Source organism: Clinocottus analis, unplaced genomic scaffold (assembly GCF_023055335.1).
Source record: "Clinocottus analis isolate CAN_PGR_092001 unplaced genomic scaffold, fCliAna1.0.p SCAF_4, whole genome shotgun sequence".
In the NCBI taxonomy this organism is placed as follows: domain Eukaryota; kingdom Metazoa; phylum Chordata; class Actinopteri; order Perciformes; family Cottidae; genus Clinocottus; species Clinocottus analis.
The window spans coordinates 20,136,094-20,160,547 of record NW_027176153.1 but is presented as its reverse complement, the minus strand read 5'-3'; the positions used below and the strand labels follow the sequence as shown (position 1 = coordinate 20,160,547).

Genomic DNA, 24,454 nt, shown 5'->3' with positions numbered 1-24,454 from the left:
TTGCTCGCGAAGAACGTGCTGAATCTGATTTTGTTTGTAGCACACTCAGCTTAGCGTATGAACCGTGCTTACAGTAAATATTGTGTGTGCTTATCACAGGGTTCATACACATTTTGATGGATTTCCATGACTTTTCCATGACTTTGAACCAAATGTCCATGACCAAATGTTTGTGAAATATCAGTGAATACGTAAAAAAAGGTGATAAAATGTAGTATTTAAACTACCAATGAGGATACATTAATACCTTAAATGACACAAATGAGAGATAATAGTTTGATTAAAAGAATAAACATTTGTATAGATGCCTGTATGCGTGCCTGCTTATATTTTGAGACTCTTACTTTTAAAAGCATATTCATTATTTTAAACTCAGCGTAAATGAACGTCATGAACATATGAATGTAACACTTTTCCAAAACTTTGGGGATATTATTTTTTCCAAGCCTTGAAATAACCATTTTAATGACTTTTCCAGGTTTTCCATGAGCGTATGAACGCCGTCACGTGGCTACTATACTGCATCAAAGAGCTTGTATGAACCCACTGACGGGTTTCCTCAGCGGTTTGTGCATCTTTTAGCTTATTGTTTTGGTTTTCTGGCCCGTGACCTCACTGTTGTAGTTCACTCTCATCGCTGCCGCAACAAGCAGCCATTAAAAAGCTAAAAGAGAGTCCATAGTAGACGTTCATTCACCGAATGGCCACAAACAAAACGACAAATTCGTAAAAAGGACTTTTCCAGTCCTGGAAGTAACTATTTTAAATGACTTTTCCAGGTACTAAATGACCGAAAGAACCTTGTCATTAGGAAGAGCTGGAAGGTCAATAGCATCGGACTCCTGGTTAGAAGTGACAGCGCACAGCGCTGCGGCTATAATAATAATACACGTGTCCTACCCGCTGCCGGCCGTCTTCTGGGGCCTCCTCCGGTGGAACTCGATCTCATCGACCGTCCACACGGCTCCCTTCACATTTTCCAAACGCACAAAGCATTTATGGAGGCTGAGATTATGTCTGACGGCGTTCTGGGGGATCAAAAGAAAAGGAATAGCTTCAGGACTTATTGCACATTAAAAGTATAAAAAAACACAAGCCAATGTTTCCATTGACTCCCCCCCCCACACCCCCCGAATGTCGTACGGTTCATACCTTCCAGGTAGCTGCATTGCGCCTAAAATATGCAAAGTTTCTTGTGAACCAGTTGTAGATTTCATTTAACGTCAGCTGATTGCGAGGAGATTCAAATATCGCCTGGAAGAAAGAGAGAAAAGAGCGTGTGATGAATTCTAGCAGTAAAAAGAAATGTGGATGTTCAGCCGGCAGAATTTTAATGAGAGCAAAGGACACGTTACCTGTCTTATGAGAGACGCATATGTAAATGGAGGTCGAACTTCTGTGCTCAAGTAGAACTCCTTATTGTCAACTATATCTGCGGGAAGACACGAACAAGCAACAGTCAAACAAACATAAACAGAATGAAAACCTTTGTGGAAAAGTGAAGCAGTAAACAATAAGAAAGAAAATGAAATATGATCGTGAATAAGACAATAGGCCCCTTTACCGTGGCCCTATGCTGTGAAGCTGTGTAGATGTGATGTGAGAGACGTTTGTAAGTTTACTGCACAAAAAGCTAAAGATAAGATAATTACTTTATTGATCATCTAGGGAAATGTTTTTATATATATATATATATAGATATAGATATATATATATATATACACACTTCTTAATATTAAATTATCTAATTTAAATGATACTAATTTAGGACAGGAATATATAAGCATTATGCTTCTACCTCCCTGTCTTCGTGTATTAGATTGTGGCTTTACTTATTGTATTGCAATGATTGACACACAAACACGCCACCAACATTTTTGATAGGAAGTCTAGTTCATGAGCTCACCGTTACCTTGGCTCACGGAGCGGCTGTACCGCCGCCGCACCGGGGTTCCTGTGAACACGCTACCGGGAGTGAGGACCGCCGGGGACTCGGACAGCGGCGTCAGGGGCGTGGACGGAGCCGTGGCGCTCTGAGACAGACTCACGGGAGGCGAGCATTTGGGCAATGTCGCCTGAGAGAAGGTCACGTTAGAGCCCAGATTCACCTGGAAAGGGGAAAACAAAGAAGGCGGTCACGTCGGGGGGGGGGGGGGGGGGGACACAACAACGGCGACAACAGTGCAACGACAAGCGAAAACAATATTTAGTCACCTGGTTACTTACAGGCTGCGCCGCGGCTTTGGGTTCAGCGGACTTCAGGTGAGCCATCATCGCCTGCAGCCGCTCTTTGTCCTTCCTCAACTGCGAGAGACGAGGAGACAGGAATAGAAGTTTGAGAGTCGGTGAATTTCACGGCGCGTGTGAAGCGACGACGTTACAGTTCAGCCGGTGTCGGTTTCTAGGCGTTCTGGAAAAAGTGCAATTATCTAAAGACATCACTTCTGTTTGCAGCCCCGGTGTGAAAAACACACCACCGCTGCCAAAAGTCACCATGCGTTCACTGTTAGAATTGTTTGTTTTTTTAGAAAGCTCTTCCTTTTCTTTTTCCAGTAGTTGAAGAAAAAGACTGGATACTCTCGACTACTTAGTAGTTAAGTTGTATCTGTATGGGTTTTGTGCTTTTGCCATCAGGGCGCCTCATTTTTTGGAATTTGTTTTCTATTCCTTTTGCTCTTTTCTGTTGTTTGTGTTGGTTGTGTTGTGTTTATTGCCTTCATGACCTCTTTTTTATTGCCTTTTGCTTTCTTTATGTTTGTTTGTATTGACGTTCTGCTTCTTGCATTTCGCGTTCTTGTCTTCTTGTCTCGTCTTCGCTCCTCCGCAAGAGCACTTTGCAAACTCCCGTTTTGAAAGCTGCTATATGAATAAAGTTCTTATGTATAAAATTAAGCAATGTTAAACTCAAAATCCGTCCCTTTTTGGCGTTTGATTTAAAAAAATAAATAAATGAAACATTCGTCGCAAAGAACATAAGTCGGATGCGTACCTGCAGTTCCAGCTGCTGGACCACTTGCATCTGCACGCGGCACTGTGCCGTGCTCTTGTCATCCAGCGTGTGTTCACTGTTCAAATGTCTGCAGACGAGCACATTCACAATGATGACGCGCTTTAGAGAAACCAGGTGTCGTACAGGCCAAGAGCAAAACATGGTGTTCATGGGAAAATGATGAGACCTCAAGAACGATTTCATTTCAACATCGAAAAACAAGAGGAAATAACATTTTATGTATCGTGACTGCAGAATGTGACATGTACAGCTCCCGTGTATATAGACATTTAATTCACACATACACATATATATATATTTCCCCGATATGTTATGACATCATGGTATGCACAGTTTCACTCACTTGAGAAACGCCTGAAAGTCTCCAAAGACGGTTTCACAGCCCGGCCATTTGCACATCCCATTTCCGTACAGCGCGTGGCTATTCTGTGTGTTTTCCTCCAGTGAGCCTCTGCAACCAGCACAAATCAAACCATCAACATGTCGGTGCTGCTTAAGGCAGGACACACAGATAAACTGAAGCGCTCACAGGACGGGTGTAAACGTGCTCACACACACCTGTCCGTCCTCTTCAGGGGAGCCTGGTGGCCGTTGGTTGCAGACTGCTGGCTGGAGGACTCTCTGGTGTCTCCGCCCGCAGACAGGAGGCCGTTCTCCAAGCCTGACACGCAAATATGAGTGAACCGTTAAGAGCGCCACCACATTTGCATGAGTCACTTTGTAACGCTAACCAAATTAGCGTACGATCGTGAGGCCGGCGTATAGTGAGTTTATTACGTGCAGTTAACTAAAAGTAATTCAGTCGTGGAGACATCAGCGCTGCAATAAATCCCATCTTCATGAAGGTTAGCATGATCGGTTTGTGGTGAAGCGGCTTCAGAGGGACGATTCAACTTCATGATCGTGTTTTGGAGGATGCTGTTTGTTGAACCGAGAGGCGTTTTTGTCGCTTCCATCGATAAAAACACGAGTCAGTAGAACAACTACAAGCCTCAACTGAGCTCATGCAAGAACATTTCCATTTGCTTAGCTTTACTTTCTCTTTTTTTCTCTCATATGTTCTATATCGTAGTCCTGCTTTCAAGGCGGAATTGGGGAAACATGCTATTAATGCTAGCGTCACCTGCGGGTCATACTGTCACTGAAATAAATGGTTCAATATGAAGAACATGCTCATATTGATATTCTAGTTACGCAGTAGCATTTTAAATGAATGGGGATCTTGTCCATTTCGAATGACATCAGTCTATATTTTCAATTGCAGAGTCAAGCAGGATAATTATTATTATTAAGTGTGATTCATTTTGGAGTTTTTGCAAATTAAAAATGGCGTCAAAGCAATGCAACGTACAATCCCTTCGTGGATAAAAGCAGACTAATTGCACATGACTCCTACGACAAGGTCTGGACCACTTATGAAGCCGGTTCCCACCGAAGAGGAAAATCGGTTGGCAACAACCGGTTCTTGCGTGACGCCGCTGCCTCGGCTTTGCCACCCGGGAGTGTTTACCCCGTCAAACAACACAACAACGCAGTGACGCAGCATACCTGTGAGTGCAATGGGGCTGGAGGGCAGGACTGACAGCAGGCCTTGTCTCTGCAGGTTGAGGAGATGCTGCTGCTGCACCTGAAGGAGCTGCTGCTGGATGGCAATCTGCTGAGCCGTCAACTGTGACACGGAGACGACAGAACAGCCGTCAGTAAATGCCTTCCCCCGCTCTTCATACGGGACACAGCTGCTTTTCTGGTTCATCTACAGTTTGATTCAGGGGATAAAATCGCTCTTGAAATCAATTCGAGGATGATGTGAGTGAGAAATGTGCAGGACCCTGTATATAATATATGCTTATATTATATATAAGTGCATATGGCATAGTGAGCAGAAAGGCAGGCGCTATCAATCAATTATCACACACATGTAATGTCATTAGCTCGTGTCATCAGCTATTTAAAGATGAAACAAACATCTACTCGAGCAGTAATCAAGTCTGGTGCGGCTTTCTTATCACATATCCGCTTCCAGCACATCCAATTATTGTCTTTGTCTCCAACACCTGCTGCCTCGTGCACTTCGCCAAGTGCCGACTATGTGTTATGATTTTCCGTTAATTGACGATATCGCGCAAATACATGCACACGAGCTGATGTGTTAGTCACAGAGAACTGGACATTTTGAAAGTGATATTCCAGGCTGTTGCGACTGGTTATGATAATTACTCAGTTAAGCTGTAGTCCTACTGAACTGAATCAGACCGGCTTATTTAAGAGTGAATTATCCTTGTCGCATGATGAGTATCGCTAGAATGATGAAATATTCATGATCTGATAAAAACATATTTAAAACGATGCTTTCTACTGAGGAAGCACTTTTCAAGAAAGTCAGACACTTTATAAGAAGGAGATGAAATGGAGAGAAATTCAACATACGTCACAGGAAAAAATGATATTCAATATTAAAAAAAAGAAAGAGTTACCTCTTGACTAACAATCCCAGCGTTCTTCTGTTGCAGCAGCTGAATATTTAGCTGCTCTTGCTGGTTCTTGAAGACCTCTTGAATTTGTTGCTGCAGAAATGGTGAAATAAATAATTTGAGTGGAAAGAAAGAAAAAAGGAGCGCGTTTGACGTCATACGGCGAGCCCAAAACTAAAAAGCGTACGCTCATTACCTGGTGTAACATGAGTGCTTTCTGCTGCTGGAGCAGCGCCTGGAGCTGCTGAGGACTGAGGACCTGCTGCTGTGGTGTCTGCTGCAACTGCTGAGAGGCCTCTGCTGGTGGGGTCATCATAGATAATGACGCTGGAATCTGCATGACAGAGAAGAAGCAAAACAACATCAACAAATGCACGGCACAAAGGAAACACTCAGACATAACAGTCTGGAAGGGGGGGAATTTAAATAGGCGACCGTATACAACGCAGGTAGGCTGTTGTGGGCGTGGATGCGTGGAAGCTAACATGCGTTCAATCTAGTCGGGCTGCGTTCAAGAGCAGACGAGCAGCGCGTGCACATGTCAAGGAGAAACCTATCTCTTTAATCAGGGTGAAGGATTAAGAGACACGGCTTTGTTTCTTCGTGTCTGCTGGAGTAACCTCCGTGGCTTTGTCCCGTACGTGTATACAGAGTTTTCTAGCGGTGGTTTTAACAAGAGCGCACACACAAGCAAAAGTTTCTGAAGCTTCTGCTGAAGCTTTCTGAGAAGAGAGGAGTGGAGAAGGTCATCGTAAAACGTAGTATAATTCTATGTTTTCTAAAAGAAAGACTCGTCGCGGTGAATCCTTGTATCCAAAATAATTAAATCCAAAGTTCAACTGAGAACAACAGCTCAAAACACGTTTCCACAGCTGGACAGTAGGTTATTTGTGACACCCCCTCCCTCCCCCCTTCTTCCCCCTCTCACACACACACACACTCACACTCACACACACACACACACACACACACACACACACACACACACAAATCATGTGCTCTCTCACTAAGGAGTTTGTTCTCTCACTCAATAGCACCGTCAGTGCTCTGATGTCAGACCGTATATAACCTGCCTTGGTTTAATATAGTAGAAAGTTAGAGGACAAATGTGGTTTTGCACGACACCCTTCAGTCGGTGGAAGGACGAGTGCTGTCATACTTTTGTTGTGCCGGAGCTTTGCAGTAATCAGGTCATGTCCGTGCTTCGTCAACATGTTGTCCGATGTAAATGTAATTATTTTCTCCGCGATTGTGGTTTGCAGATATGACTAAAGCGACCATTCGACTATAAAAATAATTGCCACTCGCATTTCTGTGGACAATTAATCAATTATTTTTCCTCTGCAGCTCTACTCCTGTGCGTCTTCAAGTAGAAAACGGAACATGTCGTTGCTCCTCATTTATTATTCTCAGTTCAGCGGTCAATCTGGGGAGAGGAACTTGGCCCTCCTGCCGTTTCTGCTCAAAACGAACACAACAACAACAACAACAACATTGGCTGTCTCGGGGGAATTAGAGCTCCCATCAAAAACAACAACAACAAACCCGAACCACAAAAACAACAACAACATCCTCTGCGAGGCATGCGGCAATTACCACACCATCCCCCCACACACTGTCAAGCCCCACAGCTCAAGGGATGTTTACAGTAAACATAAACAGAGTAATCAAAATTGCACAGACATATAAATAATGAATTTTAAAAAGAAAAAAAGGAGAAAAAAAAGCACACAGAGCCTGTTTATGAAAACAGAACTTGAGATTCGTATTTTTAATTAAGGTCTGAACCACAAACAAACATTTCTCTCCGAGGCAGAGTCTGGTTTGAATCGGGTAAACAAACTGACAGTGAGTTTCACGCAGGCTTTGGGCTAACAATCACACATGACTGCCTCCTACTTTGTCCTTTCTTATGAAATTCAATGCTCCAGAGGTGGCCACCAAAGCAATGAAAACAGGTCTATCCCACAAAGGGAGCCAGTTGGCCCCTCTATTTTTCTGTGGACACCATCAACACAACAACAGCCTCTGCCTTAATCCCTGTTGCCATGGCAGCCCGCAAGTCCAAACATCTTCTGTTGTTGTTATTGTTGAGAGTCATACCAGCGAGCAACTGAGTGTAAACACAGATCTGTTCCCCGCAAGACTGGTCTTGTGAACTCCCGAGATGACTGACAAGCAAATGGGAACGCTAAAAAAGCTCGCTGAAAAACAAACACCGTCTGCTTTCCCCTTACGGGATATCATATTTATTAATATGCCCGCCGATGGGGCGTGGCCCGAGAAAGTGTCGCTTGCAAAAAAAAAAAAAAAAAAAAAAATCAATGGGAAGATTGAACAAGAGAGAGATCTAACAAATATGAAATGACACGGTACAAGAACCAGAAATGTGACAGTGTTTGCACTGACACGTTTTAAATATGCTAAATATTAAAAAAACGGATTATAAAATAGCCTGCTATTATGAACACAGAAGTTGGACAAACCTGATAGTCTGTCTTAGCGCTGACGGGGGTGAAAAAACAAATGCTGCTCGGCAATAACAGGCTAAAAGAGCTTCGTTAACCTACATGATGTGAGCGTGAATGCAAGCGACAACATACCACTGATCCCTCCGCCCAGCAGGAGCTCAACAACACCCCACCCCCACCCCGCCGGGGTGGATATAAACCACTGCAGTTCGGAGGAATAGAGAGATTCAACGTGAGATGCTTAAAGCGATGCCTTTAAGTGTAAAAAAACAGCAAAACAAAGCACCCGGCATTCTCATATGACCGCGTGTGGCGTCTGCCACGTGAAGAAAAGATAAGACGTGTGGATACCAGAGCAGGTGTGCAGAAAATCTAAATGCACCATAACTAATGGGGGTTAAAAAAAAAAACAGCTGCATCAGTTGCAACGCATTTTTTTTTTAAGGTTGAGGACAAACATTGACACATGCTTCGCTTCAGTACGGCAACAAACTATTCATTATGCATGAATCAAGTCTAGCATTTTGCTTCATAAAAACTCCGCCGCAGCTTTCTGCAGCTCAAAAGCGACGGCATGAAATTGTTGGTTTTATCCAACAAGCAGTCAGAAACCCAAATATATTCAGTTTACTATCACATGAAGGCAAAGCGAGCGGCCAATGAGAAGCTCGCTGTCTCCAATCACTCACTCGTGTCCACAGTTTAAAAAAAATAAAATCAGGGTCCTGACATACACAAACCTGTGTGTTCCTCGTTTTCAAAGCCCCCATAGAATAGTTTCATCTTAAAGCGGTTTGGGGTGGGGAAATAAGACTAAAAGCAGCAATATCCCATAACAATTTAATAGATTTGACCACATTGAAAGCAGAAAAACTCCTGGAACAAACATGTACTATGAAAGCAACTAAATATTATTGTTATTATTAACCCATCAGATATGCATCTTGTCAATAACATGTGAGAGAACAGGAAAACTCAATGCAGGAGGAGCCATCTTCAAATGACTTGTGTTGTCTCAAACATTCTAGAGAGCAAAGATATCTTGTTCACTAGAATTTCAAACATAAAAAGCTGCAAAATCTACACATTTGTACGGCTGGAGACGAGATATTTTTTGCCACTTTGCCTCTGAAAGAGGACTCAAGCAAAGAAGCAGCTGTCGAAATAGCTGCAGCTTCATTTTCTGTCAAAAAATGTACAAAACCATTTCAACTTCTGCATCATCCTTATGTCATATTTTAGTGGAATATGCAAAGACTTGTGTATGACAACATGTGTTACTGACCCTTGGTGCCTCTGGAGGAGGAGACTGGCCGCTCCTCACTCGACTCTCATTCTCACTATTAGTCCTGTTCTCTGTCTGACTGGCTGGAATGAAGTGGCTTGTTGGTTCTGACCCAGACTCATGCATCTGGACTTCACTGAGCTGAGAAAGGAGACACACACACACACACACACACACACACACATATCAAGACAACCGGATGAAGCAGTGCAATAAAAGGGCACGCAAGAGGCAGGCCATCAGAATGCCGCTTTATGGGTGCGTGTGGCAAGCCTTTTACTTCACAAGGGGATATGATCTATCATCAATAAAAAAATATATCAACGCGTCCCACTCTGGAATTAACCGACGACGTTCGTAGTCATTCACCATGTCAAAGAGATTTAACTCGTCTTGAACGTCAAAAAGTGACGGAATTAAAAAGTTAGAAACTACAATGTTACAGCCCTGCCCACGAAGACAAACACTCTCTTCTACAAGTGAGAGAGGAACATGCTAGGTCTATTTGTTGAATAACCCAGTGCTGCCATGGCTACTGTAAACACAGGGGCCCTGGGTCCGTGTTTATGTGCAAACATATCTTCCTTCTGGAACAATTTACCATTAACCAGGTGGTGCGATAAACGACTGTGGCAGGTAGTACAATGCACAAGTAGGCTTTTATGTATACAGCTTGGGCGTGTTTGAGTCAAAAGCTAAGCAGCATAAACAAAGGTAAATAAAGAAGGCAAACAAATAATGCGAGCAGATGGAAACCTACACAGAAAGCCTCGAATGAAACAGGCCACATAGCCTCGAGGATGAGCCCAACTACATTCATATATTAAAATCCATATGTTAATCAATCAATCAGCTAAGCGCCACTGAGAGAAAACATCGACATCTGACAGACGATCTGATTAGCTTTTCCCCCTCGTGACCTAAACCTGCACCAACAATCAGCTACGAACAAATTAAAAGAAGAAAACCAGCGTTTCCTGCATCTGAGAATGAGTAATGGAGTAGAAGTGAATAGTAAGTTGTGTCTGGCGACAGCAATGTTGTGTAGGTGGTTAGAACTGAGGCAACTCCTGCAACGTAAACCTGCAACTTATCTAATCAAAACAGGCCGTTGTTGGTGAGGTTTCCACTTGTGTTTACTTTTGCTTTCAGGATCAGGATTAGTACTGAAGACAAAAGGCCACGTTTCCTGTCGACATTTCTGAAGACGTCGGGGGAGATTTGGGTCGTATGAACCAGGATGACGACCGGGTCCATTCCACTTCGGCTCCATTATGCATTATTTCAAGAACAGATATTATCTGAATACTGTGGGATTGTGATAACTGAACGGTCGCACTGTCGGGGAGAACTGTTTCCAGGGCCGAATGTGGAAAATGAGCCCATGATGATTTTTTTTACTGTATTTAAAAGAGTTCTCACCACGGGGGCAGCTCTCCGGCAGTGAGGGGCACCACTCTTCAAAGAATGTAGAGGAAACACTGCAAAGGGGCCTGGAAAGAGCAAAAGAGTAAACAATATACACCCTCTCTGTCTTGAGAATGCCGCGTTTTGACCAGTGCTTTCACAGGAACCCACAAGATTCTCACCATGCATCAGAATAAAAACGCAATTACATGTTTTTCACAAGTTATCGTGTGTTGACACTGCAGACAGACTCACACTTTGATCAACTCGAACAACACGTTGCATCCATGATAATCCATCGCACACAGATTATTATTTTTATTTGCTTCAGTTGCATTAAAATATGACCACTGCATAAATGATAAAGAAAGACGTATCACAACCAATTAAGAAAACACCATTACCTTTAACCCCATCAGGCTAACGTTAGAAAGTAACGTATATTATGTATGGATCAAATACCCTTTTATAGTTAATCCATATTTAAACGTGTGATGCACTCGGTCGCGGTGTCAGTCTACAATGTGTTCGTCTTCTCTGACCGATTGATCAATAATTATTAGTAAATGCGATCGTTACCAATCACGGTTTATATGTATATATATATAGTGCGAAGTTAACTCAGCTCACGTCCTGAACACATTTGCTCAACGCCGTTCAACTCCTCCAACATTATACTCACATTTCTGAATGAACGTCATCTGACAGCAAACAAAAAGGCAGTTTAGCTGACGATATAAATTACGGGCTGACCGTCGTTGACTTGATATCAACAGGAGTCGATAACGGTGAACACCAACCACTGCGGTCGGAGGTTTGCGTTGATAACTCGGGCTTTAAACCGGGCATGAATACGGAGAATACAAGGACGGAGGGGGGGAAGGGTCAAGTTAGTCCGTTGACCTATATATCTATATCAATAACCTAGTTTTATACACCCGCTGCCTTTAATATCCGACGTCAGCTCGCCCCCGGAGAACAGTTTTCCAGGCAACCTCGCGCGAGGCGTTTATCGTTACGTTAACCGCACAACAAAAGCTAGCTACCTTTCCTCACGCTAGCTCCTAAGAAACGTTCCCGTCTCTCCTCTCTCCTCGTTTTAACGCGTACAGGCGATTCGGCGATTGATACGAGCCACGCTCGGCGAGTGTCGCCACGCGGTCGAAATCGACGTTTACTCACCGAGTTGTGCGCGGGCGGACAGACTTTGACTCGGGGTGGTGTCTGAGGAGCAGATGTCGGGAGCACTGCCTTCCTCGGTAGCGAGCTAGCCACAAGTTGCTAGCAGAGGGGCGTGGCTAATGTAAAAGTAAACATAGGTGACGTCACGTGCTAGACTTTCGGATCGCATAAATTATGGCGCAGGGCCAAAGAAACACTCCTCTCTCTCTCTAAGAAAAAGTAACATGTCCTTTTTTGTAGAAAATGTAAAATGCCAAATAGATTCCTCTGTTAGTTATATGAAAAATAAAAATGCATTAAATTCATTTAAAATGGTAATACAAAACAAACAGGAATAACAAATATGTGAGATGTGATATAATGCATGAGAGTCCAGATGTATCCCTCTATCACTCATCCTACAGAGTCTCTGACATGATTTCATCCATTTTTACTGTGAACATGTTTAGTAAAGAAGGCATACTGTTCAGACTGCAGCTGTGGATACTGCAACACTGACTTATCTTTATCTTTATGTAATTTATTTAACGGATGTAATTCATTTTACTGATCCCCTTCACGAGGGGATACAATCAGTATGTTTTGACGTTTCAAATGTAGCCTTCTACAACTATTTCGTAAGTCTATGCATTGATACAACCACCTGAGGGAGACATTTTCCTTCTGACCGCCATTAAACGGTCGCTTCCTATTCCTAAGGTGAACGAGGGCCATAAGCATATGTGTTGTAGTAAGGCACAATATCTGTGCCTCAGTTCTAAAATAATCCACTGTCAATATTGTTCATTTGGCCATAAAAAGAGCTGTATTCATTACAATGTGTGCAATTATCTGCTGCATAAAAAAACCCTCAATGTGGTAATATTATCCAACATGTATTTAAATGCAAAACTCTACCGGGTGGAAATGAAGAATTATGGTAATTATGTCAATCATGCTGGCGTGAGTATCTTGGAATCTAACAGCACAGCTTAAAGGATTAAACACCAATGAACAGCCTGAGAACAAAGACCTGTCCAGCTTTTCTAGAATAACTGGTTTCAAAGATCCCATTTTCAAAGTGCAATATTAATATTCTCATCATGCATACAGTAAATATTCCAAACAATAAAAAAAATAGTAGTTTAGGCATCTTTATTTTTCAAACACGTGTAAAACTAACAGAGAAATCATGACTATATACAATTTCAACATGCTGAACACAGGCAACATTCTGAACTGCTGGTAAACACAAGGCACCATCCAAGATCAACAATCAGTGACAAAGTCTGAAAATCTGAAGATAAACTGTATATGTGCAAGGGTACAGTACTCCCTTATCATACAGTATGTGCTTATGTTACATGAACTACAGCAGAAGAAAGGGAAAATTAAGTTTGGCAAAGGTGGTGGTCTAAAAAATAACTCCTGTGAATATTCTTTAGCAGCGACTCAAAGCCAAGACAAGCATCATAAACACTTTCACATTTAATTTGATTGAGAAATCATAGCAGCAGTCTTTCTGGGGGTTTCAATGCGTACCCCATAGCTACATGTAAATGACCTCAACTGTGTAAGTATCATAGTATAGTACTCAAAACAAATTGCTCTGCTCTATACAGCATAGAATAATCAATCTCACTTCCTCTCATACAGTCTGTCACACACAAACACAGGAGAAACGGGTATAATTGTCCTACATTTCAACATTTGTCTCATATGATTATGTTTTTCAAGGATACAAGTACAGCATTAGCACAGAAAACATCTTTAAAGCTATGGATTTGTGAGACACAATTTGTTTTGTTGCAGTAATAGCACATCAGATTTCACCCTGCTTTGCATCAAACCACTGTTTGTACAAATGCACTGAAATAGGCCGCGAGCGATCCCTCAAGGAAAGTGAGGTTTATGGCACATGATTTTTGTGTCCTTCTCTGTGACAGATTCATGTATGTGTTTGTTTATTTTTGCTGGGACCAATTTTTATCTATAAAAGGGTATAGGCTTCACAAATTAATTAAATCTAGGTCAGATGAATACATGAAAAAAGAAAAAAAAAGAAAATGTATTACCTACACATCTCAAGTTACTATTTGAAAAAGAAACAAACACAGCTTTACACTTCACCAGAAAAGACGACACAAAACCAAAGTGGATTTGGTCTCAGTTATCACAGTTCACACACAGTAAAAAAACAAAAGTGCTTGATTTGGGGCAGAGGCTATAACTAAATGACAACCACAACGCTGCAAATTCTACAGAATAGAAATTATTGCATATATTTCTCAGCATCTACTCTCGTTGATTTGTGTACTGAGGTCATCTTATTGTAACATAATCCTTTTACAATTCGCTCATATCCTAAAAAAAAGACAAATCAAAAGAAGAATGTGCAATTTTCTGCTCATATATTAATTAGCATTACAGCATACTAACTAGTTATGTTAGGCAACAGTGTTTTGGCTGTAGCACAAGAAAACAGAGAAAACAGCTCACTAGAAAAAGCCTTGTAGTGTATTGTTCAGGTAAAGGTTTGCTTTGTGGGAATAACCTTCTTCTTAGATCTAAAAATGAGATTTAATGCAAAGACCTAGCTTTGTGTGTGCTCAAGAAATGGCACAAAATGCTATTATACATCTACAAAATCTGGCATGTACACGATCTGTTGTTTTGGTTCAGGATTTGAAAAAACATTGAAGTATAAAAACACACAAACACTGCCACAAAGAAAAATCAAATTAAAAAGTTTTTGCCTTTGACTAAAAATGTTGGATATTACCACGAATGACAGCAGTGCGAAGATGAGAAATTCCATCTCCTGAAAACTCTAATGGGCTACATTTTGAGGTAAATATGATCATTTAGTAAGCAACTAGGAACTAAATTGCTTCAAATATTATCCAAAACATGTTCATAAGCAATAAAACATACCACATCGTACATATTGACTGTTCCGAAGGTGCAAAAATGTGCTTAATGTCTTCGACCTCCCTCGAAAGCGTGGTGCTCCTCATGCGCTGAAATGGCCCGAGAAGAACAATGACTCACATTATACAGCGTTATCGTCGATCATTTCTGAAATCATATTCGAAGGAAAAATACTCACGTTTGTAAAACACCGCTTTGAAAGGTATTTGTGGAAGGAGCTCGTTGATCCTTCCTAAGATGTTCGACTCGGTAGCACACGAAGCGTTTCCGTTCCAGACCTGAAACACGTCTTCTCTGTCTCTGACGCTGACACTGACGCCGACCACTTCATCGTCTGCGAGCACAGAAGCGCAGCGTCCGATGAATGCAATGTGGATTTGCAGTATTACGTGCATAAAACGTGAGCCCCTCTCCGAAAGCCAACGCTTTTTCACATAACTTGAATTGGGAAAAGTTACCTGAGGCACAAAAGTCACTGAACTGCTCTCCTATAGTAGCCAACAGCAACTCCTTCCATACAGCAGTCTGGTAAACGTGAAGGCACATTTGTCAAATCGCAAATAATCAATAAGCAAACAGTACGGAAGTGTATTGATTATGTCACTCACGGTGCATTCTTTGGGCACTTTCATCTTCCAAACTCCCCCTTTAGCGTTGCTTTCTTCTTCCCTGCAAACAAGTCGGCAACATTCCACAAATCTTAAACAGCTTCCGATACTACAAACACGCGCGCGTATCGATCGGAAATTCCAACTCACCAGAGCGGTTTTCTTTCTCCTCTCATCAGATGATAGCTACATCTCAATGGCAAGCTGGAGACGCCGGGTATGTTGTTGTAAACCCTCCAGAAGTTCTACTCCAGTGCCATGGTGAGGAGAGGAAACGGGTTATTTTATTGGAACGTCTACTGGCACGGGGAGTGCAGACACTTGGGCTTGTTAATATTTTCCATGTGTTACGATGTCGAAAAATCACTGCCCAAGGTCTTTTTCTTATTGCTCTTAACCACACACACACACTCTCACAAACACACACACACACACACATACACACTCATTCATGAGCCTTCATCTAACACAGTTGCGGTTAGGGATTATTTAAAGCGGTATTTTAGCTTTTTAACATCCTGCAACGAACACAATTACACATAAAAAAATAACCTGCTATGCTAATTGGTTCAGTAGTCAGTAATGCAGTGATTACATTGTGTTAATTAGCATATGAGTCCATGTACACACTCTTGTTTTAACATGTGGTCAGCAGCTCTCTGAGCTCTTTATTAGAAAAGTATAGCACATAATGACACACGTTATTCGGTGTAAAATAGATGTGTAGATCTGTTGAACCTTATAATGCTGATTATGGGGTTTGACCTGAATCACTGCATGCAGGGATGCTACTACTAAACTCTCCACTGTCAAGTACAAAGACATCACTGGACGGATGGAGCATTCGGTTTCTCATGATCGGCGTCTCAATTTAAGTTTGGCTGCTAATCTGGCGCATTTGGGAGAAAGAGAAACTCCAGCAGTTGTATGGAAAGAAAAGTGCAAATCATAGTGACAATAAGGAAACGTGCTATTGAAATGTGTCATCACATTCATGACTCCTCCCTGACCCCAATAAAACCAGAATGTACAGACACTGTGCCCGCTGGAGCGTTGCTCTTGCATCAAGACCGTGAAGCATCTTACCTGGACGGTGTCCACGGTGTAGATTTTCTTCAGGTTTGACTCACACTCAGCTGCTGTTGTTCCTGGTAGAGATCTGACAAAGAGAAACAGGGACATACATTTAATGTAAGGACACTCTGAGCATTACAAGCATGTAAAAGTCCTTTAACTCGACATGTCCTGTTATTTTTATACAGACATATTTCAGTGAGCTGCCCTCTGAGCAGACCAGTTTGGAGTGTGTGTTTGTGTGTGAGGGGGGTGGGTGTGTGTCTATCTGTGTGGGTGGGGGTGATCAGATGACAAATAAGCCAGTAAACAGTAAACAACACTGACCCCATTTGAACACAGCACCCTCTGATTTAAACACACAGTGGATGATCACGCTTGTGTAACTCACCGTCACCTGTGTTTAACTTTGCTGTGGTTGCTTAACATGAATTATGAAAGCGCTGCATCCAAACCTCTGAACATTACATTGGGAACTTTGTGTTAAGCAATAGTGCATTTGAGTCAATCCAACAGGGGGAAAAAAAGTCGTGACAAGAGGAGTGACACAAGTTTTTTTTTCTGACAATAACACAAATGATTAACAAATAAGTTTAGCATTTGATCCCAGTAAAAAAAGAACTTGTAAAAAATTACAAACATAGGCTGAATTCAAACGGACCTTTCCGGAAATTAAGAAAAGTAAGTATGTATGTTTAGCCAAATAGGCATAATTACGCCCTTGTGATTGTTATAAGATCATTCCAAGTGAAGGACTTGTATGTAGGTCACAGAGAAAACCAGTTTACTGTGAAATTGCATCAACACCATTAACAAGCAGTGTTTGTTGTCACGGTAATATATTATGGGATTCAAACAGATATCGCTGCGTTGTTATAAACATCTATAATGGCATCTGCTCGGCCAAAGGCCAGTTATATAGCGGGCCCGATGCATTCGTCATCTCCCTTCTTTGTTCTCATTAAAAGGTCAGAATCAAAGAGTAAACCTTTTTTAACACTATCCACAGATACATACCATTACAATAGGCGGGAGGGATATAACCCCTTACCTATCAAGCCAGAAGGTCCACGGAGAATGTAAAGGCAGAGTGTTGTTTTCATTGTCACTTGAAATCCTCCCCAAATCTATGTCGCTGATGTGGATGTTGTGCTCCAGCAGACCCGGACTGGATGAGGCGCTCAGCTGTAATGCAGCGACTGGAACTGCCATCGTTACCTCTGGAAAACGACAACTTAATGACTGCTAAACAAAAAGCGAGCACGTCTCCTTGCGCATATGTTTTCACCAGGGACCGTTATAGGTCAAATGAGCCCTCGATCAGCTGCTGACTCACTGGCCGCTTCACCGGGGTGTCTGTGCCGTCACAACAACAGGGAGAGGGGCGATGACGCCCGCGCGGACCGCCTGCGACACCGAGAGCGATCCAGAAGTTTCTGTCACTGAAGTCTGCCCGTGCTTTCACTCACGATGGCAACAAGTCGCGCTATAAGAAACAACCAATATGTCAACTGCTGCCTTTTTTTGTGTTGCCACACGCGCACTCAAGCGCTTTGTTGATCTGAGCTGGAACGCATCTTCCGCAAATGTCAATACGTAATCGCGGACATGCGCAGTCGGAGTCTCCCCCCCTCCCGCCACCAGCTTTGTTGGGTTTGCTCGATGCTATTAGCAAGCGAGTATTTCCTGCCTGTGACTGTACACAGCTATGGACATCGACGCGTTATCGGAGGCGTTTCAAGGTAATATTTACAGTTATTTAAATAAGTAGTTCGTTATTATTGAGTGGTTTTGGAATTGTATGGTGTGCTCCAGGGACAAATATGTAATGCTTCGCTTTTCATACGTTACGTGTGTTGCTGTAACTTAACGTTAGCTAACTGACAAAGATAAACCTGTTTGGAAGAGGCTTGTGAGGACAATCTGACCCGTCCATAGTTCAACGTTGTTCTCTACGAGAAACGAATCGGTCACATTTTTTGACCCATGTATTGCCGAGCTGACGGTTGGGGATTATGTAAACAGCTAACGCTAGCTGGATAGCATCACAACGAACAAGCTAATGTGTGAACTTTCACAAGAAGTTTCGCAGCTACTGGAGTTTGTGTTTTTTGACATTGCAATGCGATGTTTACCTTTTTTACTTTTCCATTTGGCATATTTCTACTTTATAGAGATAGCTAATACTTGACTATCTTACTAATACAGTACAGGTAATGTGCCAGAATGAATGTTTGGACTGAAACAAATCGAGATTTAACCTTTATAAATAATTGACAGAATACATTATTATCTAACGGTCATGTGGGTGGTTTGGAAAACTTCATGTTGAGATCATTGAGGACACAGACACTGTTTTGTTTGGTCTGGGTCAGATTTCTGTGCTGTTTGGATTAACGTTATTACCAATATATGAATCATTTTTAATATTTTTTTATTTGGGAATGTACAGATTTTGAGAAGACGGGCAAGAAAGAGACCTGTCCTGAGCTAGAGCAATTCTTGTGTCATGTTGCCAAGACAGGCCAGCCGATGTGAGTAGTCCTCTGGGGCAAAACATTCACCTTAAACTTCTATAAGTCTTCACACGCAGTAATGAAGACAGTTTTCCTGTAATTGAAGCCTATTTGATGATTTTTTTTTCAATTACTTTTATCAGGCTTTTTGTAAAAAATTATTTGCAAGACTTAAATATTTTGTGTGTGTGACGTGGAGACTTGCTTATCTTCTTCCAGGATCTCGTGGTCACAGTTCAAAACATACTTTGTATTTAAGTTGGAAAAAGTTATGGACGATTTTCACACTTCAACGCCAGAACAGAGAGCGCCACATAATCCCAACGTGGAGTATGTTCCCTACGAAGAAATAAAGACGAGGATCTTAAAAATAGTGGATGGTTACAACGGGTGAGTGAAACTGATGATGAGCTACTTGACAACCTCCGAACAAAACCATGTAGCCTGTTCACAGCCTTATTAGTGCTTTGTCTCTCATTTTACTAATCTAGTATAAACATAATCTTACATACCGTGTATGTAGGTGCTCTAGTAAAACATAAACGTACCAAAATCAACATAATTGGCTGAAATCAGTGTGATTAATTCACTTTGATCTGCCAGAGTTGAGTTATATGTGGGCATGTTTTCGATGGGTAAAATGGAATGTTGCTCAACTTAATGTTTGGCAATTTACGTTTTTATAACCAGCTCTGAAAATCTCTTCTTGAATTTCTACATAGCAAAATAACTTGTATTAAAACGTATGAAAGGTCTTTCACACCCAAAGATACACATAATCTTTCCTATTTCCTAATTTATGTTGTTTGTATGCTGATATGTTTTTCTTTTTTTTTCTTAAACCTTGAAACTATTTTGCACTTTATTACTATTATTATTCACTTTATGTTGGACAGAAGTGAAACTTACTTTGAATCTCATGTATGTTTACACATATGTAAAATTGACAATAAAACTGACTTTGACTTTGACATAGTCATCAATTAGTTTATCTTAAGTCGCCTCAAACAACAAAACAAACCAGAAACAACCTCTATTGTTCCTCGGTGCATCAGTCAGATGAATTCAGATGTAGGATCTTAACATTACAACATTATACTGTTTGACCAGCTGGGGATGAGGGTTGACCCTTTCTGTTCAGATTGATCCAAGTGTTTTTCTCCCTCTCATTCAGCTCCAGTACTGCCAGGTTTGGAGAGGTGTTGATGCTGGCTCTGTGTGGCTAATCCTAAATATATGTCTTGATAACTTTTTCCAGAATCCCATTCACCATCCAACGTCTGTGTGAACTCCTCACGGACCCCAAGCGCAACTATACAGGAAAAGATAAGTTTCTCATGGGTTTAGAGAAGGTGAGCGCGGCACTGCTGGTTGACTGCATGTCAAACGTTTTTACTCAAGACAAACAATATTGATGGGTGTTTTTTTCAAAAATTGAGTTTCCACGGCTTTAAATTGACTTTTAATATGTATTATTGTTTATGTATTGCAGAATGTAATGGTGGTCAGCTGTGTGTACCCCACATCAGAGTAAGTACAGCAGCTGTTTTAGCTTTTTCTCTCTTTGCTCTGCTGGCTGCCATATTTCTGTTCAGCTGCTTCTGATGCACATTGACCGCTCCCTTTGAATTTGCTTATTCAGACAAACTTACAAAGTTACAATTAACAGCCAGATGTTTTGTGCCTTTCTACTTCTTTCGAAGGAAAAATGGGGCATCCAGTGTAAACAGAATGAATGGAGTGATGTTTCCTGGTAACTCTTCTCTATATTCAGACAGGTGGGAGCCACATACTTGTCAGTGTTTGACTTCCACAGATCTAAAATAGCCTCACACAGCACCAAGTGGAAAGTTGAATTTGTGTAAAGTCAAATATCCAAAAATCCAACGAGGCTATACATAGTAAGGACAGTTATCTCTTGCCTGTCAGTTGGGTTTTAGTAGTTGTGCTGATTTACCATCTTGTGATATGACTTGCTGAAGAAATTGTTGTTTTTTTTGTTTTTTTTTGCAGCCGAAATGTAAATGGACCTGACACACCAAAACCGCTCAACAGACCGAAGCTGTCGTTGTCGGCTTTGCTTTCCACCAACGGGCTCCCCGACTGTGCAGTCAGTAAAGAGCCGGAGCCAATCACAGAGGAGGTGGAGGAGCACCATATCGGGTAATTTAAATGCATGTGGCAGCACCGTGAGTGAGTGTGTAGTATACTAAGTGAGTCTACTCAATATTTTAATTTAAAATGCAAAGGCACTGATGATATCTCTCACGCCCTCAGATGTCATCCCAAAGCAGCACAATCTATCCTTTTGAAAGGAATATATATGTATGAGCTGCTGTTACTTCTCACTTTAATCTGAAAGTAAACCATTTAATGAAGTGATTCCTTGTGTTTCTTCCATTCCTGCAGTGACTCCTCGCCAGCAGAGGGTGAATTTACTCCAAACAGCGGGATAAAGAACAAACACCCTGCGGAGGAAGAGGAGGAGGAGGGAGAGGAGGAAGAGGAGACTGGCAAGCACGAGGTCAAGAGGCTCAAGTTTGACGAAACTGAGAGTGAAGAAAATGAGTCGTCTTGCAGTAAAGGGCCAGAGAGCTCGCCAGAGACGCCGCTGTGTGCAGAAGACGCCGGGGGTGGAGGCGGAGCATCTTGTGACTTGCATCCTGCTGCCGAGGCTCACGGTGAGAGTTAACTCCGCTTCACTCAGGATGACGTAGTAAAGCCTTTCAGGACCAACACTGCAGCTATGTGTGATGTCTTCCGAGACAGAGGGCTGTAATATATGCAGGTATTGGAATGACGACACGACACCTTGTCTGTTTTTTGCAGTCAGGTAGCATTGTGGGTAATGTATGCGCCAGGGTTTGACCAGGGAGAAAAGTGCATGGAATAAAAAAATACTATCTTGAGTCTTTGAGACTATCCTCTATCATTAGTTTTGACAATGTTATATATGTGCAGTGCTGAATATATTTTAAATAATGTATGTATTAGTTAATAACCACAGACCTCAGAATGTAATCAGTAAAATGTTTTCAGCTGCAATAAGTAGTTGATTCATAGGTAATTAATTTGAAGCTATTTTGATAGTTGATTAATCTTTGGTCATTGTTTTAATATATTTAGGTTGTTAAACAAACATTTGAAGAAGTCACCTTGGGTTTTGGGAATTTGTGATGGGCATTTTTCATTTTACAAACAAAACGATTGCACAGATTTATTGATAAAAATTTGTTTTAAAAAAGGTTAGTTGCAGGTGCAGCCCTAATGTTGTCCACTCTGCTCCTCAGAACCTGGTTACACACAGACTGAACCATCTGAAAGGGATGAAGACTTGTCTGAGAGGGGGAACGTCCACAGTCTGGAGAAGGACAGCCGTGTGGATCAAGCTGAGCCCGCTCCATCAGAGGGAACACGCTTTGAGCCGGATAACGGGGAGAGCAGCAGCAGCAGCAGCAGCAGCAGCAGCAGTGACGGAGAAGGCCCGACCAGCGACAAGCAACTCCCCTCTGCTGGTAGTTCACATGACTTGTCAACAGAGGGCGACGCTGACAGTTCAAACAGCACAACGACTGCAGCAGAGCAAGATGAACATGACTATCTTGAAGCTCAGTCTGCAAACTGACTTTTTGTACTTTGTTTTTTACACTGTATAATGCCGTGATATGGGTATATCTGTAGCACTGTGGACCTCTGAACTTCAGGACCAGGAACAATGTGAACCTCGAGATTCCTCACCAAAATATATTTTTGTCCTCTTCAATTTTAACTCAAGTCCACACAACACCTGGTCTGAACTGGAAGAAAATGATTTAAAGAATATGGAGACTCCGCTTTTTACACTGTTGACTAAAGAATTTTCTAACCTTTTTCCTCCCAGATTTTTATATGAAGGTTATAATTGAACCATGATAACTGATGTATTCAGTCATTTCATTATTCTTAAATCATTTGGCATGCATTTCCAAAAAAAGATACATTTAACAGTTTGCGTATTGGCCGAAGCATTGTTGTTTTTACATTTTTTATTGGATGATTGTGCATCTCTCTTGTCGAGAGAGGACACACGCCATTGAGAATGTGAAGACACTGCTGTTTGCTTTTTCTATGACAGTTTAATGTATTTCTTATTAACATTATATTGCACTTGTTTGCGGTCAAGCTTTGCCGGATGTGGAGTATGTTACAGTTTTGCTTTGTCACTGTATGAAGCCAATATTAACACACTTTATTGCCAGTAGTCACCAGTTTGGTTAGATATATGAGTTTGGCTGTGAAGCCATTTCTTCATCAGAAATTGTATAAGAAAACACACACACAATTGGTACTTCTACGCTTTCTGTATGTCATATCTTAGTTGTACAAATGTCCCTTTTGATAGCTTGTTTTTTTACAGTACGCGTCTGTAAATCAGTTTTTGTAGACTTGTAATACTTGTCCACTGCCTTCATAGAAAACTGATAAAAGCTGGAAACTGAATGCTTGAGCTTGTATCATAGTATTCATGGAAAGCAATAAATGCAAAACATCCAACATGTAACATGCTCAGTTAATATCAACCAGGCTGTCACTTTTATACCTGTCAAACATGAAGTACCACTCACTTATGGGGATCACCTTTCAGACAAAATTGAGGTGTCGCCCATCAATAGCTCACAGCGATTCCTCTTGTCTAACACTAATTTTTAAGACAGTACACCTCTGAAACTAATTCATGACATGTAACAAAACTTAACATTCGGTGCTAATTGGCAATTGTTTGCATGTTTAAATGCAAAACCAACACGGTTGACGGACATGGTCAAGTTAGTGCTGCTCAGCATCGACATGCTGCCGTTAGCGCCGCAAGCATTCAGCTTGTGTGCGGCCTCACGTGGCCGCTAGTCTACATGGCTGAAGCCAAACCGGTGTCTGTGATATAGAGATGACACTGGAGCGAAAGTGACTCGGCACCAGGCCTGTCGACGCAGGCCAGACGTGGTAGGTGTTAAACTAGAGCCCGCCCTCGGTACAGGAATGCAACGTAATATTGTAAAATGATTGGATGAAGGCAAATGTGGGTGGGTATTTAAAATGTCTCTTGTATAAGAACGGAAGGTGCGAATCTTTTAATCGTGAGGATAACCTCCAGTGACCCCTCAGGTGGCCTTGACACGTCTAAGCTATGATTATCACGATCCCTGTTGTCAGCACAGGGAGGTATTGGGCCAAGCCACGCCCTCACCTGTAAACACCGGCTACAGTTACATTACCTGCGACACTCTTAAAAACATGCACTTATTTCCAATTTCCCATGTATGACTCCACTGCATAATCCAGGCCAAAAGCTTGCTAGATGCTAACCACCCATTTTGCCTAAGTTGTAATGTCCATCATTAGTGAATTTAGCTACAACACGTTCATTATAGGCCGCGATCAGACTGAAGCAGGCCTGTAAACAGTAATCAGGGAAGCAGTAAATAACATGGCTTCTGTCAGGGACAACTCTGCACTTTGCTTGTGTGAATCAGCCGACTGGTC

At 41.8% G+C, this 24,454-nt stretch overlaps 3 protein-coding genes across 11 annotated transcripts in view; 1 reads left to right on the top strand and 2 right to left on the bottom strand.

Moving 5' to 3' along the window:
* The window catches only part of LOC137800316 (forkhead box protein P1-B-like), a 13,836-nt gene extending 1,914 nt beyond the window's left edge, over positions 1 to 11,922 (bottom strand). Inside the window, exons 1-14 of one of the 5 annotated variants that reach the window (XM_068597461.1) lie at positions 11,827 to 11,922; positions 10,660 to 10,730; positions 9,238 to 9,378; positions 5,678 to 5,815; positions 5,485 to 5,574; positions 4,559 to 4,763; positions 3,569 to 3,671; positions 3,354 to 3,461; positions 2,990 to 3,077; positions 2,215 to 2,304; positions 1,907 to 2,108; positions 1,356 to 1,432; positions 1,153 to 1,254; positions 901 to 1,028 (exon numbers count right to left, since the gene is read on the bottom strand). In XM_068597461.1, coding sequence (XP_068453562.1) covers positions 901 to 1,028; positions 1,153 to 1,254; positions 1,356 to 1,432; positions 1,907 to 2,108; positions 2,215 to 2,304; positions 2,990 to 3,077; positions 3,354 to 3,461; positions 3,569 to 3,671; positions 4,559 to 4,763; positions 5,485 to 5,574; positions 5,678 to 5,815; positions 9,238 to 9,363 — 1,457 coding nt within the window. In that variant the 5' untranslated portion in view covers positions 9,364 to 9,378; positions 10,660 to 10,730; positions 11,827 to 11,922. The remainder of the gene's footprint in view (positions 1 to 900; positions 1,029 to 1,152; positions 1,255 to 1,355; positions 1,433 to 1,906; positions 2,109 to 2,214; positions 2,305 to 2,989; positions 3,078 to 3,353; positions 3,462 to 3,568; positions 3,672 to 4,558; positions 4,764 to 5,484; positions 5,575 to 5,677; positions 5,816 to 9,237; positions 9,379 to 10,659; positions 10,731 to 11,826) is intronic. The other 4 variants (XM_068597462.1, XM_068597463.1, XM_068597465.1 and 1 more) reach the window with 4 other exon arrangements.
* A 1,023-nt stretch (positions 11,923 to 12,945) lies between these two features.
* Positions 12,946 to 18,097, bottom strand: LOC137800465 (eukaryotic translation initiation factor 4E type 3-like). Of its 2 annotated transcripts, XM_068597678.1 has the most exons (8): positions 17,755 to 18,097; positions 17,470 to 17,638; positions 16,431 to 16,503; positions 15,495 to 15,589; positions 15,345 to 15,405; positions 15,195 to 15,261; positions 14,915 to 15,070; positions 12,946 to 14,825 (listed from the first exon to the last, which is right to left on the bottom strand). In XM_068597678.1, the coding sequence occupies exons 2-8, from the start codon at positions 17,628 to 17,630 to the stop codon at positions 14,782 to 14,784; spliced, it is 657 nt and encodes a 218-aa protein (XP_068453779.1). In that variant the 5' UTR covers positions 17,631 to 17,638; positions 17,755 to 18,097; the 3' UTR covers positions 12,946 to 14,781. The 2 variants fall into 2 exon arrangements, with proteins under 2 accessions (XP_068453779.1, XP_068453778.1); XM_068597677.1 differs by having other exon boundaries at positions 17,470 to 18,094.
* LOC137800464 (serine/threonine-protein phosphatase 4 regulatory subunit 2-like) lies at positions 17,781 to 23,474 on the top strand. Of its 4 annotated transcripts, none has more exons than XM_068597673.1 (9): positions 17,877 to 18,160; positions 18,871 to 18,952; positions 19,154 to 19,324; positions 20,193 to 20,286; positions 20,427 to 20,464; positions 20,638 to 20,712; positions 20,948 to 21,097; positions 21,344 to 21,615; positions 22,225 to 23,474. In XM_068597673.1, the coding sequence occupies exons 1-9, from the start codon at positions 18,127 to 18,129 to the stop codon at positions 22,557 to 22,559; spliced, it is 1,251 nt and encodes a 416-aa protein (XP_068453774.1). In that variant the 5' UTR covers positions 17,877 to 18,126; the 3' UTR covers positions 22,560 to 23,474. The 4 variants fall into 4 exon arrangements, with proteins under 4 accessions (XP_068453775.1, XP_068453774.1, XP_068453777.1 ...); XM_068597676.1 differs by lacking the exon at positions 17,877 to 18,160 and adding an exon at positions 18,355 to 18,482; XM_068597675.1 differs by lacking the exon at positions 17,877 to 18,160 and adding an exon at positions 18,356 to 18,631.
* The last annotated feature ends 980 nt before the right edge of the window (positions 23,475 to 24,454 follow it).